General features: G+C 39.4%; 1 protein-coding gene and 1 long non-coding RNA gene across 2 annotated transcripts; both read right to left on the bottom strand.

Moving 5' to 3' along the window:
* Positions 1-1061: 1061 nt before the first annotated feature.
* dipk1b (divergent protein kinase domain 1B) lies at positions 1062-6577 on the bottom strand. The gene is made up of 5 exons (XM_056402720.1): positions 5971-6577; positions 5437-5571; positions 3549-3656; positions 2760-2936; positions 1062-2489 (listed from the first exon to the last, which is right to left on the bottom strand). Exons 1-5 carry the CDS (start codon positions 6034-6036, stop codon positions 1677-1679), a joined length of 1299 nt encoding a protein of 432 aa, XP_056258695.1. The 5' UTR covers positions 6037-6577; the 3' UTR covers positions 1062-1676.
* Positions 6578-13330: 6753 nt separating this feature from the next.
* Positions 13331-14768, bottom strand: LOC130186915 (uncharacterized). Its single transcript, XR_008830361.1, has 3 exons — positions 14682-14768; positions 14475-14595; positions 13331-13624 (listed from the first exon to the last, which is right to left on the bottom strand). It is a non-coding gene; the product is annotated as an uncharacterized LOC130186915 (long non-coding RNA).
* Positions 14769-15001: the final 233 nt, after the last annotated feature.

The raw sequence follows: 15001 nt of genomic DNA, 5'->3' as shown, positions 1-15001 counted from the left end.
TCCCCTTTTCACCTAATTTACCCACCTGTGAGGATAAACAACAAAGGCACTGTGGGTCAGCTGGTCTTCAGTTGCTTTACTTTAAAAAAAACGTTAACTGCCAACTGAAGAATGCAGCTCGCCCACAACTTATATAGTCTCACCGGTGGCCTCGTGCCTGGAATACGAATGCTTAAAACTGTAAATATAAAATATAAGCAACACACATTAATGAGTGGGCAACTAAATAAATAAATAAATATCCTATGTGCCACACAGACTGTATATAACACAGCCGTCCGCTGATCTGCTCTTTAACACCCCGTCCAGACACAACAGTTAACTGTAATAACGTTATCGTTTAGTGACCGTAACTTACCGACATTGACAACCCACTGTCACTGTTAACACTAAGTTCGTTAACGTAACCTTAGCTTTGCAAAACTACTTTTAAAACACATTATAACATGTTTTTCCCTTGGTCTATGGTTTTGATACAAGTGGTTACACCACAAAGTTAGCTTACACACAGTAACTTCAGCTAACATTACAAGGTTTCTCCTCATATATGTGATATTTACCAAATGTGGACATGTATGCAATTAGCTACTAAGATTATTTTAACACTAAGCTAAAAAGTTTACCTTGAATTTTGAATGCTAATTGAGTTAACAGCGACTTCTTAACGCGCATCCAGGAGCCTGCTGCGTTCAGGTAACCGGTGTGAGCGGGCGTGCATAGTGTCGTCTGTCCTCGGGGTCAGATCGGGGCGTAGTGATGTGATTCAGTACAGGCTCCACAGAGAGCCTTGCAGCGACAGTTGTCATTTCAGCCGCAAGAGCCGCTATTAATGAGATGCTGGTTTTTTCCTGCTTGCTCGAAATAAAATCACTCAAATCCTGAAATCATTGCTTTAGAGTAAATTAACAGGGAAAAGTTTGCATCTATCTTTCTGGGGGTTTCTATGAGAACATCTGATTTACAATTTTTGACTTTTTCTGCACTGACTGTAGCTGCGCAGTTTAGATAAATGCAGTTTTAATCACAATGTGTTGAAGATTAATTGAACCAACTTAACTTCATTCATGGATTAGAAGTTCATTCAAGTTTAATCGTGTCTGACTGTCCTTTACAACTCCAGCGGTTCAGTTCGATTTGAATACATCATCAATATCAGATCATTTCAATACATTACTGTATCTTACCTCTGCTTCAGGTGTAGATTCATTTATAAACAGGAAACAACAATGTTCCACTAATATTTACAGTTCTACAAAAAGCATTACACCCCGTCACAGTTTCACATCGTAGGGACAGACAAAAGAGTAATCTATGAAACACAAAATTATCCAGTGTGTTGGTTGCTTTATTTTAAAAACTGATTATTTATGTACAGAAGTTTCCAAATAAAAATTATAGGCCGTGCCCTGAGATGTCTAAACAGATGACTGTGCTTCTCAAAATGCACTGGAAAACAAAAGTATAACAGGGCTTGTATGGGATTTTAAGAGAGTAAGCCAGCTTCATCTGCTGTTCATATTGTATAGTCATTAGTTCACAGCTTCCTGTTATTCACAGTCAATGAAGACTGAAACTACAGTAATAACCACCACCCTCTAAAACATTTGGCAAAGTTTCATAAGAGAAAAATACTTGTGTCCATGTAATAGTTCACTCAATATGTAGAAGTACAGTTTTCAAGAGTACTGAGTGTTGGAAATTTTCTTCCACAATAATGTCTTCAGGTTGTTAAGGACTAGTGAGTGATGCACCTCCATCTGGCTTGCCAGACCGCTGAGTGTCACACAGGTGCGTAGCTGCTTTTCTAAATCTCCACGGAGGTCTGAAGGTGCTCCAAAAAGCAGAAAATCCTGCAACAGCACACACACTTTTGCAAGATTGGGCTGTACAACCTCAGTATTACACTGCTTCACTAGTCGATCACAGGTGGCCGTGCAGTCCCGGCCGTAAGTACAGTCTGCGTTAGTCTCACATCGTCGCCCCCTCAAATATCCCCGGACAACAGCCTCAGATGCCACACTGCGCAGGTTGGCCATCTTGCAGTCATACTTTGAATTGTAGCCCACATGGTAAGGACTGGCATCGCATATTAAGAAACTCCCGTAGGACCCATGGAAGACCTCTTCCACAAACTCCAGCAGGCCGATGGTGATGCGAGCTCTTCGGGGCCAGGCTGGTGCAAGCCAGTGGTTCAAGCTGGAGCTCAAGGCCTCTGGGACCAGAGCCTGCAGGTAATGAGGCACCTCTAGCCTGTAGAGGGAGCTGTGGCTCACACGTTCTGTCACATACAAGTCTCCACAGAAGCCAAGCAGCTTGGGCGTGTGCTCCTTCTCCTGCAGCGCCACCATTAGAAGGAATTCATTGATCTGTAGAAGAGCCCAGATAGACTTGGCCTCTGCTAGAGACACTTTGCCGTCCTGATTGATATCAGCCAGTGTGATGACCCTGTCCACCAAGGTGTTCAAAGATGGCTGCTCACCAAGCTTAGCCTGCAAGTAAAGGTAAATGTGGTATAAATAAAAAATATATTCATATAAAAATATTTGATTTAAACAGTCTACATGTTTGTTATAGACATTTAACATTTCTGTATCCAAGACATATCAAACACATTGATACACAAACTATTTCCTAGTTTGTGTGCTTGTTACACTCAATGAAAGAGTGTTCGATTAGATCAGGTTCTGCTCTGTATGGCAGTAGTTGTTCTATATAATACACTATGATGAGAGATTGTAATTGCTGAGAAAAAAAACAACCTTAAGGAAACTGTGCAGCATCTCTTTAAATTCATCCATAGAGGTTCCACGAGTGGGTTTGTCAAATAAGCTCATCTCCTGTCGCAGTACAGAGTCTGGAGCTCCGTCAGTCTTGACTGGATCCTCAATACCACACTTGATCACAACGGGTCTCTCCTTCCACAGTCCACTGTACACCTGCAAATATAACAATGTGAGAATAGTCAGATGTCTGAATGCTTGTATGTGTGTAATTCACTGAAGGTTAAACTTATTTGTTTTTAAATACAGGCATTAATTTACTACAGGCCACAGTTCTGTTTTTAACAGTTTTACATGTTCTGTTGGACAAATGGAAACTGCTTAAAACTGCCATTTTCAGATGGATGACAAATTTCTTTGCAGAAAAGCCGGACATCAGTCATGTCTCATACTAAATGTAACTAAAGCATTTTTCCTGCATTCTTACATTTGTTGTTATGTTTTCTGAAGTATTTTTCATGGAAAGATCTTACATTTAAGTTTTATTTTCCTCTGAAATATTAGCAGAAATGTTTGCTAATTAAATGAGAATACAATGTCCCTGACAATATATTGATTATTTTTTGGAAGGTGTGTGTGGGAATGATGCCATATTGAATATATATTGGATATATTTTAGATAGACAAAATGTGCGTTTCTGGTTAGTACATGAGAATCTGTTACTGTTAAAAGCAAAACAAAAAAAATAATTAACACACATTTGCAAATGTTTTCTTTAGCCAAGATTTATTATGCAGGCGTGCGTACAGTGCATGTGTTCATTTTACCTGATGTGTAGAGGAAGTGGACATGCAGCGCTGCAGGGTTAGACTTCTCTGATCACACAATGCCTTGCAGGATGAGCCTGATATTATACCCCTTCTGTAATGATCACACTGCAAAAGAAAACAGGAAAGGCTGTACATTATCGAAGGGAAACAGTCAGTACGATCCCTCAAGTGTGTCATCCTCTTGCAAAGGTGAATCCAATATTTACTTATAGTATTTTAAGATTTCTGTTTATTTCTGCCCTTCAGCGTCTGTAAACATTCACACGAACCTTTGCAGAGACTGCTTGCTGAAAGCCCATGAGATGGAGACATTGTGCTCTCTCCTCTTTTTCTGCCTTCACTTCTTATGTTTAGCCTGGGTGCTATGAATTTCTAACAACACATCTCATCCCAGAACTGCCATTTCACGCCTGTCCACTAGCTGTCGCTTTCAAATATCCCTCATATGCTCACCATATGACACCATCACCTGCCTGCCCAGCTGCTACCCAGATCTCACACAATCTCCATCAGATTAAAAGTGCAAATCAGATTATTCTGCACACATTTACACAAATTCTGAAAAATGTATAGGATGGGTAAATATTACACATTACTGCTGGTAATTCTTAACAATATAAGTGAATGTCCAGTGCAACATGATAATTCTACAAGGTCAACAGTAATAGATTAATTAAAAAGCTTTGTTTTTGTGCTTTTACACTACATATACTACACTGATCTACAAATTACCTAGTATAATATTAATATAATAATCTATTCCTTTAAGATCTTTTGTGGTCTTTTATGGATCAACTTTCACCGATGGATTCCCATGACCCCACTGTTCTTACTCATGTAGGTCACTCATTGTGGTTTTCACTGTACCTCAATGCAGTATGGATACGGACTTTCATCCAATGAACATTCTTCTTTGGCACTTAAAGCCACAAAAACGGCAAGGCACAGCAGTGTACTGACAGACCCCCACAAGGCACCTCCCCTCCCAGTTCAGAGCAGTCATGTTCATGATCAGTCACCAAAACACAAAGCAGCAAGAGGCAAATCAATCACCTCTGTGCACATGATAAAAGTCCCACCTCATTAACACAAAAACGAATTTAAGCTGTATCATATTGGCCTTGGTTTACAGTTTCTTCAACACTATTTAACAGTATCTAAAACTGAGGCACTCAGGTCACACTTACATCTATGCATAGGCAGGCACAAAAACTGTTAGGCAGATTTGATTATTTGTTGTAATGAGGTCACATCATTGATCTTTCATTGTGCATTAATTAGTCTCGGATGTGTTATCCTGTTAAATTGCCACCATGGTCCTCAGTGTCTCATTAAATGTCAGAGCCTGTTTTGTTCAGCTAAAAACTCTGAAAACAGCTGGGCACAGTGGGAGAGTAGTAAGGCTATAGGCTGGATTATTACCCAGTGTCTAAGTCCACGTATGATGGAAGAGGCCAACAAAAGCATCCCATAACTGTCCCTTCTCTTCCTCAAAAGACAGTTCTCCTGTACAGTTGTCCTGCCATATTTTCATGGTTGCATCTCAACCACATTTTTATAAACATCACAACTATACGGTACAGACAGAGCACGCCAGAAATGTCATGATACTGAAATCTGATCCTAATGTGAATTTAGCTGCCACTAATGAGCCATTTAACTCAGTAACATAATATTTATTTAATGGTGCTGTGTAAAGCATTGCCATACTGGAGTACAGGGGACGTCAGAGATGGTTGTGCACACAAACATGAAGACATGATGATACAGAAATCAAAATGTCGGATTCTTTCTGTAGCATCCTGACATGGTTTACTGTCTTAGCACCATTTGTGCTGATGAAGTTGAGCTGAAGAGTTGCAGAGTATTGAGAGACTGTACTCACAATGACCATATGGCAGACATGCCCACGGCAGAGTTCAGAGTAAGAGGCATACTGCATGTAGATGACCCAGCTGGCGATGAGGATGCCCAGCCATGCCAGGAGAAGGTACTTCACTTTAATGGCTGGGAGACGGCTCTTTGGGGAAGAGGGGTGGATGAGCAGGAGATGAGAAAACAGTAAGCTGACAGCTGATCATAACATTTCCACAGAAGACTTCCAGGACTCTAATAGGAAAATATAGTGGAGTAGGCCTACATCAAGTCTTGCAGTACCCTGATGTAAATGCACTGATTTCCTTTCTACCTCTGAGGCCTGCACAATGACTAAATGACCAGCTGGTCACTTGACCTTAGGATAAAACCAACATAGCTCATGTGTTGATGTGTAGTATTTTAAGACTCAGGACATTTTGTGATGCATGTGGACTGGGCTTATAGAAGCCTTTGACGCAGATATTGTCCTTGTAGTTTGACGTGCGTGCAACAGCGACAACAAATTAAAGCAGACTGACATCATGCTTCATGCATAGGCTACCTGCAGGCCTTTAGACAGAGGGCAGAACAGCACCAAATGGACCAGCCTCCGTAATGCCCTGGGCATCGTGAGCGACTCTGTTGGATGGCAGCGGAGCGAGAATCCAGTTATCCCTGTCCGATCACATCCTCATGGAAGACCTACGCCAACCGCAAATAACAAAAGCCTGCGTCTAATTATTGGGCGCAGCATATGTCATGGTATTTGCACCGACACGGAATGGTATGATTTCCTAAGCCCGTTTTTCAAACGCAAATCTTTCGCCGAAGAAAAATCGCCGGATCAAGTGTGCGTCCTTGAAATTGAGCAAATTCAGATTTGAGCTTCATATGAGCGGAAAGAAAAAAAAATCTGCGTTACAGCCCAGAATAAAGAGCTCCTTTCCGGTATCCGGCTGCGATCACCAGCAGCGTGAAGGCAGCGTCTTCATTATTATCTCCTCAGATGAAACTGGATATAATTGTGACACAGACTTAACCAGCGTTTCTACTGACGGGCGCAGAGCCTCTGTTTCCCAGCGACTCATTGCTGCGCTTTTTTTAAAGGGAAAGGTGAGGGAAATCAGCTGTGAGATGTTTTTACACCGCCGACATAAAATCTCTTCTGTGCTTCCTGTCCTTCTCCCTGTGAGGGGAAAACGGGTCAATACCACTTCCTGTCCATCAATGCAGGCTATTATCCATGACCCTGATTTTCCTCCTGTCAATAGAAATGTAAGCCAAAGTTGAAATACAAAGGTCACAAAATTTTTTTTGTTTTTGTTTTTTCCACGTGCCCATAGCATTTAGACCTTAATGCCATTTTCATTTTTATTTACCTGTTAGGAGTTGCCATTTTATTGTAACATTTGTAGTCTATATTGACCATTATGGCCCTCTGCTGTATTAGCCTACACTGAATTCCAATTCAATCACTCAAATTAAGTTTACTAGAAATGTCTTGCACAAGAAATTTTTACACAGCACAGTAACATGAATTAAATGAATACACCTCTCAAGATAACTACATCACATTACCTTTGTCTGACTAGAAATCTATGTCAGTTCTGTTGAACTGACTTTGTTTTTTTTTAATCACACACCAACAAAGTTTTTTGAGCATTTATTTATCTATGCATTCTTTAATTCAGCTTTTATTTCTAGTGAAATGTGATAGGTAAAAAATGAAAATGTGGGATGCAGGCATTGCATTGCTCTTTCATTCAATCCCCCACCTTAAGAGCTAATGAGTGCAAATGATAAATTAATAAATGAATAATGAAATTGATATGGCAGAAAAACATACACTTGCTTAATTGCAAGTGAAAAAAAGTCAAAGGCTTGCTTTCATTAGTCAGGCTACTGAAGTTATATATCTGAAACTACTGATCCACTGGGGGAAATAAGTAACCTCATTGACCGCCATAATCTACAAGATGAGATACGCATTTAATATTTCACGTCTTCAGTTTATATTCAGAAATATTAAAACTCTGTTTTATAGTTTCTTCTTTGAGTGGACATTTTCAGGGATATGTGAGATGAGAACAGAGTGATCAGGAGTAGACCAAAATAGAGTAAAATACTGTATGATATTACGGTACATGTTGTCTATCCTATTATGCTATTCCATGTCTGTTAGAGCAGCACATAGCCTATTATGATGGTCTGGATTTAAATGTAGATTTGTCAGCATTAAATCTGTGAAGTCTACTTCAGCATACTATCACAAAAAATAGGTTTCAAGATTAGTAATGCTGTTCATGCCAAATTCATTTCCCAGCTATGTCAATTCAAAATAGTAACATCAGACAATTGTTTTGCCTCTTTTTTCTGTGGCAGAAGTGAAAATGAATCATTGTCAAAATTTGTTTGTCTTGATTTCATAATTATGGAGACAGAGGACAATTACATTCAAAATAGCATATGTTTGATTCAGGCTCTGGATGATTTTTTTCCTGGGCAACAATATTTTTTCCCCAAATGATGTACAAATGGCTTGTTACAGTAAATAGTATATATAGCTGCTGTGAATGGGGAAATAATTCCCCGAGGGAGCATGTCCTCTGAATTTAGATTTACCGATTGTTTACTGTCTTACTGTAACCATGGCTAAGGCCGAGAAGTCAGGCTTTAGTTTCCATGATTGCAGGACCAACTTTTTCTTGACAGTTTATTTAACAACGATTCGTTTCAGAAATAAGAAGCAAAAAGCAGACGTCTCGTATTTGGTTGAGTTTTGCGGCTGAAATGATAACTGTTGCTGCATATTTCATCAGCTGTAGCTGGTTGGTTTAAAAAGGCTTTCTCCACCTGACGTCATGTTTCCTTCTGACCCATATATGAAAGCGACAAATGTGCCAATGCATACAAGACGGGTCTGTCTGCAGACTGCAGGAGAGGCTTCCTGCCGGTAAATGTGCGTGTTTTAAAACTTATTCAGCGGACTAGCAGCTAGTTAGCATAGCTGTGCCGTGCTTGGATGCCTTTCACACCGGACGGGAAGGCAACGAACACCTTTTTATGTGGGGAGACAGCAGCATGTCAACATGAAGAGAGCTAACTGCCAGCAGTATGGCGGACTGGGATCTTTTTGAGGCACGACGCAGGTGCCTAGCAACGGTTGCTAGGTTACAGTCGCTGTAAGGGGGCAAGGCTTAATGAAAAGTGAGTCCTTTGATCTGAGTCTACTGTGATATGTCACCTGGAATGCCTTTGAAGTTGGAATGACGTAGTTAATGATGTATTAAAGACATACTGAGTATATAAGTAACATTGAGTTTAATCACATTTATGTCACTTTAGCACAGTGAATGACATTACGCTGATATGCTCCTCGTTTACTTTATATTCACATATATTTGTGCTGAATAACCAGCTCTGCAAATATTTCTGACAGGAATATTCACGACTGTCCCTCCAACTTCAGTTTTCATTGCTGCTAGTGTTCCACTGAAAGCGCCGTACGTGAAAACTAAATCAAGAAGTGTAAAAAAACACAAAACGTTGCTATGGATTCAAGAGAATTACCAGACATAGTGGAGATGCCGGAGATTACATCTGAAACTGTTCGCCCATTTGTTGTATCCTGTCTGTCAAGGATGACACAGGAACAATGGGCATTATTAAAAGCCGGTACCCCTGATGTTACCATCAAGGTTATTTTGGCAGACCTGCTTCTGAACATAATGTCATTTGCAACAAAAACAGTATTGACGGCCCTTCAGAAACAAAATTTATTACCATCTGACGTGGCTATTCAGTCCAGTCTGGGCAGTACACTCGCTCAAAGTTTTGCAGATGTACTGAACACCGAAGAGCAAGACAAGAATATTGGCTCTGAACGACTGTCAGCCTTGATTGGGAAAGAGGTCACAGAAAGTGTCAACTCTGTCCTCCTCGCTAACATTTGCTCTGAGAAGCCTGTACTACAGCATGTCACTCCACCCCGCACGCTTAACAGGATGGTTGGTCATGCCTGCAAAATGTTGAAGGCTTTTGCAGCCACAATGAGAATTCCAAAATCACCACCACGTAAAAGAAGCCAGACCACCTCCGTACATGGAATAATTAGCAAGGAGGTCAGTGCACTTGTAGAACCTCTTATGGTTGAAGTCCCAAACTCTGACTTTGAGCTGCTTCAATCTGAATCTTCCCTGGAGATTCAAAGTCTTGCAGAATTCATCGCTCAGTCAATTACTGAAGAAACAGAGAGTCTGAAAGAAACAAGATGTTCAAGTTCAAGCCCCAAATACAAGAAGAGCCACACAACTCCTTTGAAAGGAATGAAGACAAAGATAAAGACTTTTTTTGCCAAGAGATTCATCAGCGCATCCATTCATCGGATAGTCGCACAATTAAAGACAAAATTCCACCAGGACGCCAAAATTAAAAGCAGAGAGTCAATCGAGTCACTCATGGCTAGTGTTGACTCTCTGCTTCTGACAGAAGATTCAGAAAACCAAACAAGTGGAAATGAAGTTCAGGCGTTGCAGAGATTCATCGACCTTTCACCTGATAAAGTCCTGGTATTCACAACAGAACTTACTGATTTGCTCCACTCTCACATGACCCCAGAGATAATTCCAAGACCACTTCAGTCACATCCCAACATGTATCTTGACATACAGAGCAGAGTGGTTTGTTTCCTAGCACTGATTAGCTGGTGGCTGAACACTCAGGCTGCCGGCCACAGTCGCAGGGTGACGCTTGCCTTAATGAACACTGAGCCAATGGCATCATTACAGCTCCAAGAGGAGACTGAGTCTGAACCTCTGCAGTATTCAAGAGCACAGGCAGAAAAAAACAAAATGTCTGTCAGGGTTCTCGTGGAAAAACTCGTTACCCGCGCATTCAGAAAGGCAAAAATTAACTTTTCTGAAGACTCAGGTGTCATCATTCAACATCTGTTTGAAAAAACATGGGCTGAAGTCAAAGGCACCAATTTCCACATTACCCCAGAGACAGTTCAACACCTCGACAAGACCATTTTCAAGGACCTTTGTAAGAAGTGGCGCTGTGCAGAGATGGTTCTGATTTCCATGAAGTTACAGGAACCACAACTTGCAAACTACATTGCTTCCTCTTTCAAAAGACAACTGACATCACCAAATCCACGCAACGCCATCTCCAGATTCTTCTCTTCTATGAGAAAAGGCATCTCCAACATCTTCCGATAAGGAAATAGAGTTGTCATTTAGACGACATGTAATATTCATCTTGAAGGAAAAAAATGTCTTTTTTTTTCTCTTTTACTTCAAGGTAAATATTATGAATAGCCCTCTCTCCTCTATCTCCTCTCTCCTGCTTGTCTCCTCTTTCCTTTCTCATGTCTCCTCTCTCCTATGGGTTTCCTCCGGGTCCTCCGGTTTCTTCCCACATTCTCCAAAAAACGCGGTTCATGTCATTTCGATGACATGTAATACTCATCTTTTCTCCTCTCTCCTGTCTCCTTTCTCCTCTCCTTATCTCCTATCTCCTGTGGGTTTCCTCCGGGTGCTCCGGTTTCTCCCCACATTCTTTAAGCAATAAATGAAAAGCATTTAAAAGATATTCAACTTATACTAATTCTTTTTGTAAAGAAATGAGTTTTAACATGATAACGTCATTAATTATTCATAAATTATTTGATTCTGTGGTCAGTTATAGTTGTCTAATGTGTGTAAACTTGTCAACGTAGGAATAGTGGTTACTTAAACTTACATATACATACATTTTATGATAGACTATGAGCCAATAATGAAGCCTTTTTGAATCTGGCTTTCACAAACACACTGTTTGCTCATAAGTGCAAAGGACATTTAATGAAACAAATAAATAAATAAAAAAGGAAATTACACACAGCCTTGAAATTTAATGTTGCTTTGACCAAGTATATGTTCAGCATAACTCTGCACTCTTGTTGTAGTTTTTTGTTTTTGTTATGTAAAGGGAACACAAACACACAACACAAACTCCTGTCGGACCTGTGGGAGACCTCCAGCCGGCCGATGGTGATGCGAGCTCTGCGGGGCCAGGCTGGTGCAAGTCACTGGTTCAAGCTGGAGCTCAAGGCCTCTGGGACCAGGGCCTGCAGGTAATGAGGCACCTCTATCCTGTAGAGGGAGCTGTGGCCCACATGTTCTGTCACATACAAGTCTCCACAGAAGCCAAGCAGCTTGGGCGTGTGCTCCTTCTCCTGCAGCGCCACCATTAGAAGGAATTCATTGATCTGGAGAAAAGCCCTGATAGACTTGGCCTCTGCTAGAGACACTTTGCCCTCCTGATTGATATAAGCCAGAGTGATGACCCTGTCCACCAAGGTGTTCAAAGATGGCTGCTCACCAAGCTTAGCCTGCAAGTAATGGTAAATGTGGTTTAAATAAAAAATATATTGATATCAAAATATTTGATTTAAACAGTCTGCATGTTTGTCATAGACATTTAACATTTCTGTATCCAAGACATATCAAACACATTGATACACAAACTATTTCCTAGTTTGTGTGCTTGTTACACTCAATGAAAGAGTGTTCGATTAGATCAGGTTCTGCTCTGTATGGCAGTAGTTGTTCCATATAATACACTATGATGAGAGATTGTAATTGCTGAGAAAAAAAACAACCTTTTGGAAACTTTGCAGCATCTCTTTAAATTCATCCATAGAGGTTCCACGAGTGGGTTTGTCAAATAAGCTCATCTCCTCTTGCAGTACAGCCTGGAGCTCTGTCAGTCTTGACTGGATCCTCAATAGCACACTTGATCACAACGGGTCTCTCCTTCCACAGTCCACTGTCTCATACTAAATGTAACTAAAGAATTTTAGCATTTTATGTAAGATTACATGCTTATATCTCAAAAGCATAGATAAAACCTATGCCACACTTAATTGATTATTTTAAATAGACAAAATGTGTGTTTCTGGTTAGTGCATAAGAATTTGTTATTATTATTTATATTTTGTTATATATTAGCGAAACAAAAAAATAATTAACATACATTTAGAATGTTTTCTTTAACCAAGACTTATTATGCATGCATGAAAACGGGCAACTGTTGTTACCAGAATTTTAAGGTAATAAATACTGTAGAACTTTTTCCACTATTATGGAAATGAGATATTAGTACCGCAGATTTTACGGTTTTAAAAATGCACATTTTTACCATAAGAAAAACGCTGTTTTGCCATATAATAAACATGATTTTTATGTTAATTATATGGCAAAACAGCACAATTTCCTATGATAAAAACTTGTCTTTATATGGTAAAATATGGTTATTAGCTTAGTAGTACTAATATAGCAGAAAAGGGCCTACCGTATTTATCACTGTAAAATTCTGGCAACCACAGCTGCCAGTTTCCTAAAATAAAATTAACAGCTTTTTTCTTTTTTAAATTAATATATGAATACCATATAGTTTGTGCCATTAAATATGACTGTTTTAATGTACATTCAGCAGTCTGTAATATAAAACATTACTTTATTCTTCATAAATTCCCTTAAAATGTCAAGTAAATATAAGGTTTTGCCATTTAATATGACTGCGTTAATCTAAAATTTATAATGCAATGCAATGTTTTCACTGTTAATTGGGCTAGTTAGTCGACTTACACTGAATGTCTACAACCTGTAATCTAAAATCTTAATGCACTCAACATTATTAGCACAAAAAACACTCACTGTTATGTAACAGTAAAATACTTGCAACTCTGCTTGTTATGTATCACTCAAAACACATCTCTTAGCCTGTTTTGGTAAAAACCCAATGACCTTTGGTTATATAATGCTATCTTACACTATTAAAAATGTCAATGAAAAATACATACAAGGCAAATGTATGATATATTTGAATGACCAAAAAGATCTTTTATTTTTTTTAAATAGAAATACATGAGTGCTAAATATGATAGTTACAGATCATCTTGATGGTTAAGATTACTGAAGTTGAACTGGCAGTTTGGGTTATACAATGTGGTTGAATAGAATTACCAGGTATACCCTGGCTTACTATTACAGGTCCATGGGCAGATAGAAGTCCATTGGCATAAAAATGTCCTTAATTAGTCAAGATGTTTCCAAGGTGCTACATCCTCCTGTCCCATCCAGTAGCTGTTGACGTAAGAACGCAGCAAATGTTACTGTATGTGGACATCAACGGTTTTGCCAGGTTGGATGGACTGAGTTGCAGCAATGGACCTAACACCAGCATCAGGGAGAGAGCAGAGATAACAATTATTATATGATCAAAAGTTGTTTCATTGACACTAAAGTTGTGGTGAAAAATATTTTAAACAATTTATATCGCAATATGTTATAGAATCTTTGATCATAACTTTACAGTATTTCACAGCACCAAAATTCTTCAAATAAAATCCAGTAGTGTCAGTTTAGGGCTGAGCAATATATGGATATTATAGCAATATCGTGATGAAGTGTGGGCTTTTGTATATGGTAATATCGTGATATGACACAAGTGTTGTCTTTTGTCTCTGGCTGCATTACAGTAAAATGATGTCGTTTTGTGAACTCACCAGACTGTTATAGCTCTTCTATTATTTGCCTTTACCCACTTAGTCATTATATAGACATTTTTGATGATTATTTATCAAAAATCTCATTGTGTGAATGTTTTATGAAAGCACCAATGGTCATTCCCACAATATAATCTGACAAGTAGTCAAACAAACAGGTAGTCAAATAAAATCTGGGTCTGGAATAAACTCCCAGTGCCTGTATTATTTGCATGCCAACAAAGCATAATGTACAAAATTGTACAGAATGTAATTACTATGTTCCTCATTATATCATTCGATCCATCCATCCCTTATTAATCAGAATGTTCATTTTTATGGCCAACCCACCCCATCCACGGATTAGCCAAGGTTAATGCAGATCCACACATCTAACTAGTGTTAATGTTAAGAACCTTTTTACACAGCCTGTTCAAGGCGGGAATATTGTGCTTCACCGTTCTGTGTACAACACTTAAGTCAACATTTACTGGAAGTGTGTATAATAGAGAACCTGTTTGTGTGGAATTACTCACCAGAAATATGCCGACTGAATAAAGAACCCCATCCACACGAAGGTTCATGGAGAAGACCTACCAACACCAGGACAATGCCGAGGGGAACTTGGTAGCTTTTAAATGGGCCAAGCTCATTGTCCTAACGTGAAAAAAGAAAAGGTTTTACACATTTATTTATTTATTCACAATGTAATCATTTACTCGTTCTAGAGATGTATATCTTACCTAGAAAAGTAATGACGTCAAGAAGGATTCAGTTGAGGACCACTCAACATCGGGACTTCAGGACCACTAGACATATTTGGCTCAGCCTGCTGGACAGCACAACATATGCCTTTACTGACTGAACAGATTTTCCACAAATGCAACAGGATGCAACAGCCATAACATTATAATCATCAACAAACGAACAGTATAACTTAACTAATGTAATTATGACACTTTGGCCTGAAATACAGTATGCCCTGGTATGCAAAATCAGGCACCGCGTTTTTTTCTCAAAACACTAAAGAGCCACTATACAGGCGATGTCATTTCAAAGAGGA

Source organism: Seriola aureovittata, chromosome 18, assembly GCF_021018895.1.
Source record: "Seriola aureovittata isolate HTS-2021-v1 ecotype China chromosome 18, ASM2101889v1, whole genome shotgun sequence".
In the NCBI taxonomy this organism is placed as follows: domain Eukaryota; kingdom Metazoa; phylum Chordata; class Actinopteri; order Carangiformes; family Carangidae; genus Seriola; species Seriola aureovittata.
Note: the sequence above shows the minus strand (reverse complement) of the source record. Positions and strands in the feature narration are given on the sequence as shown.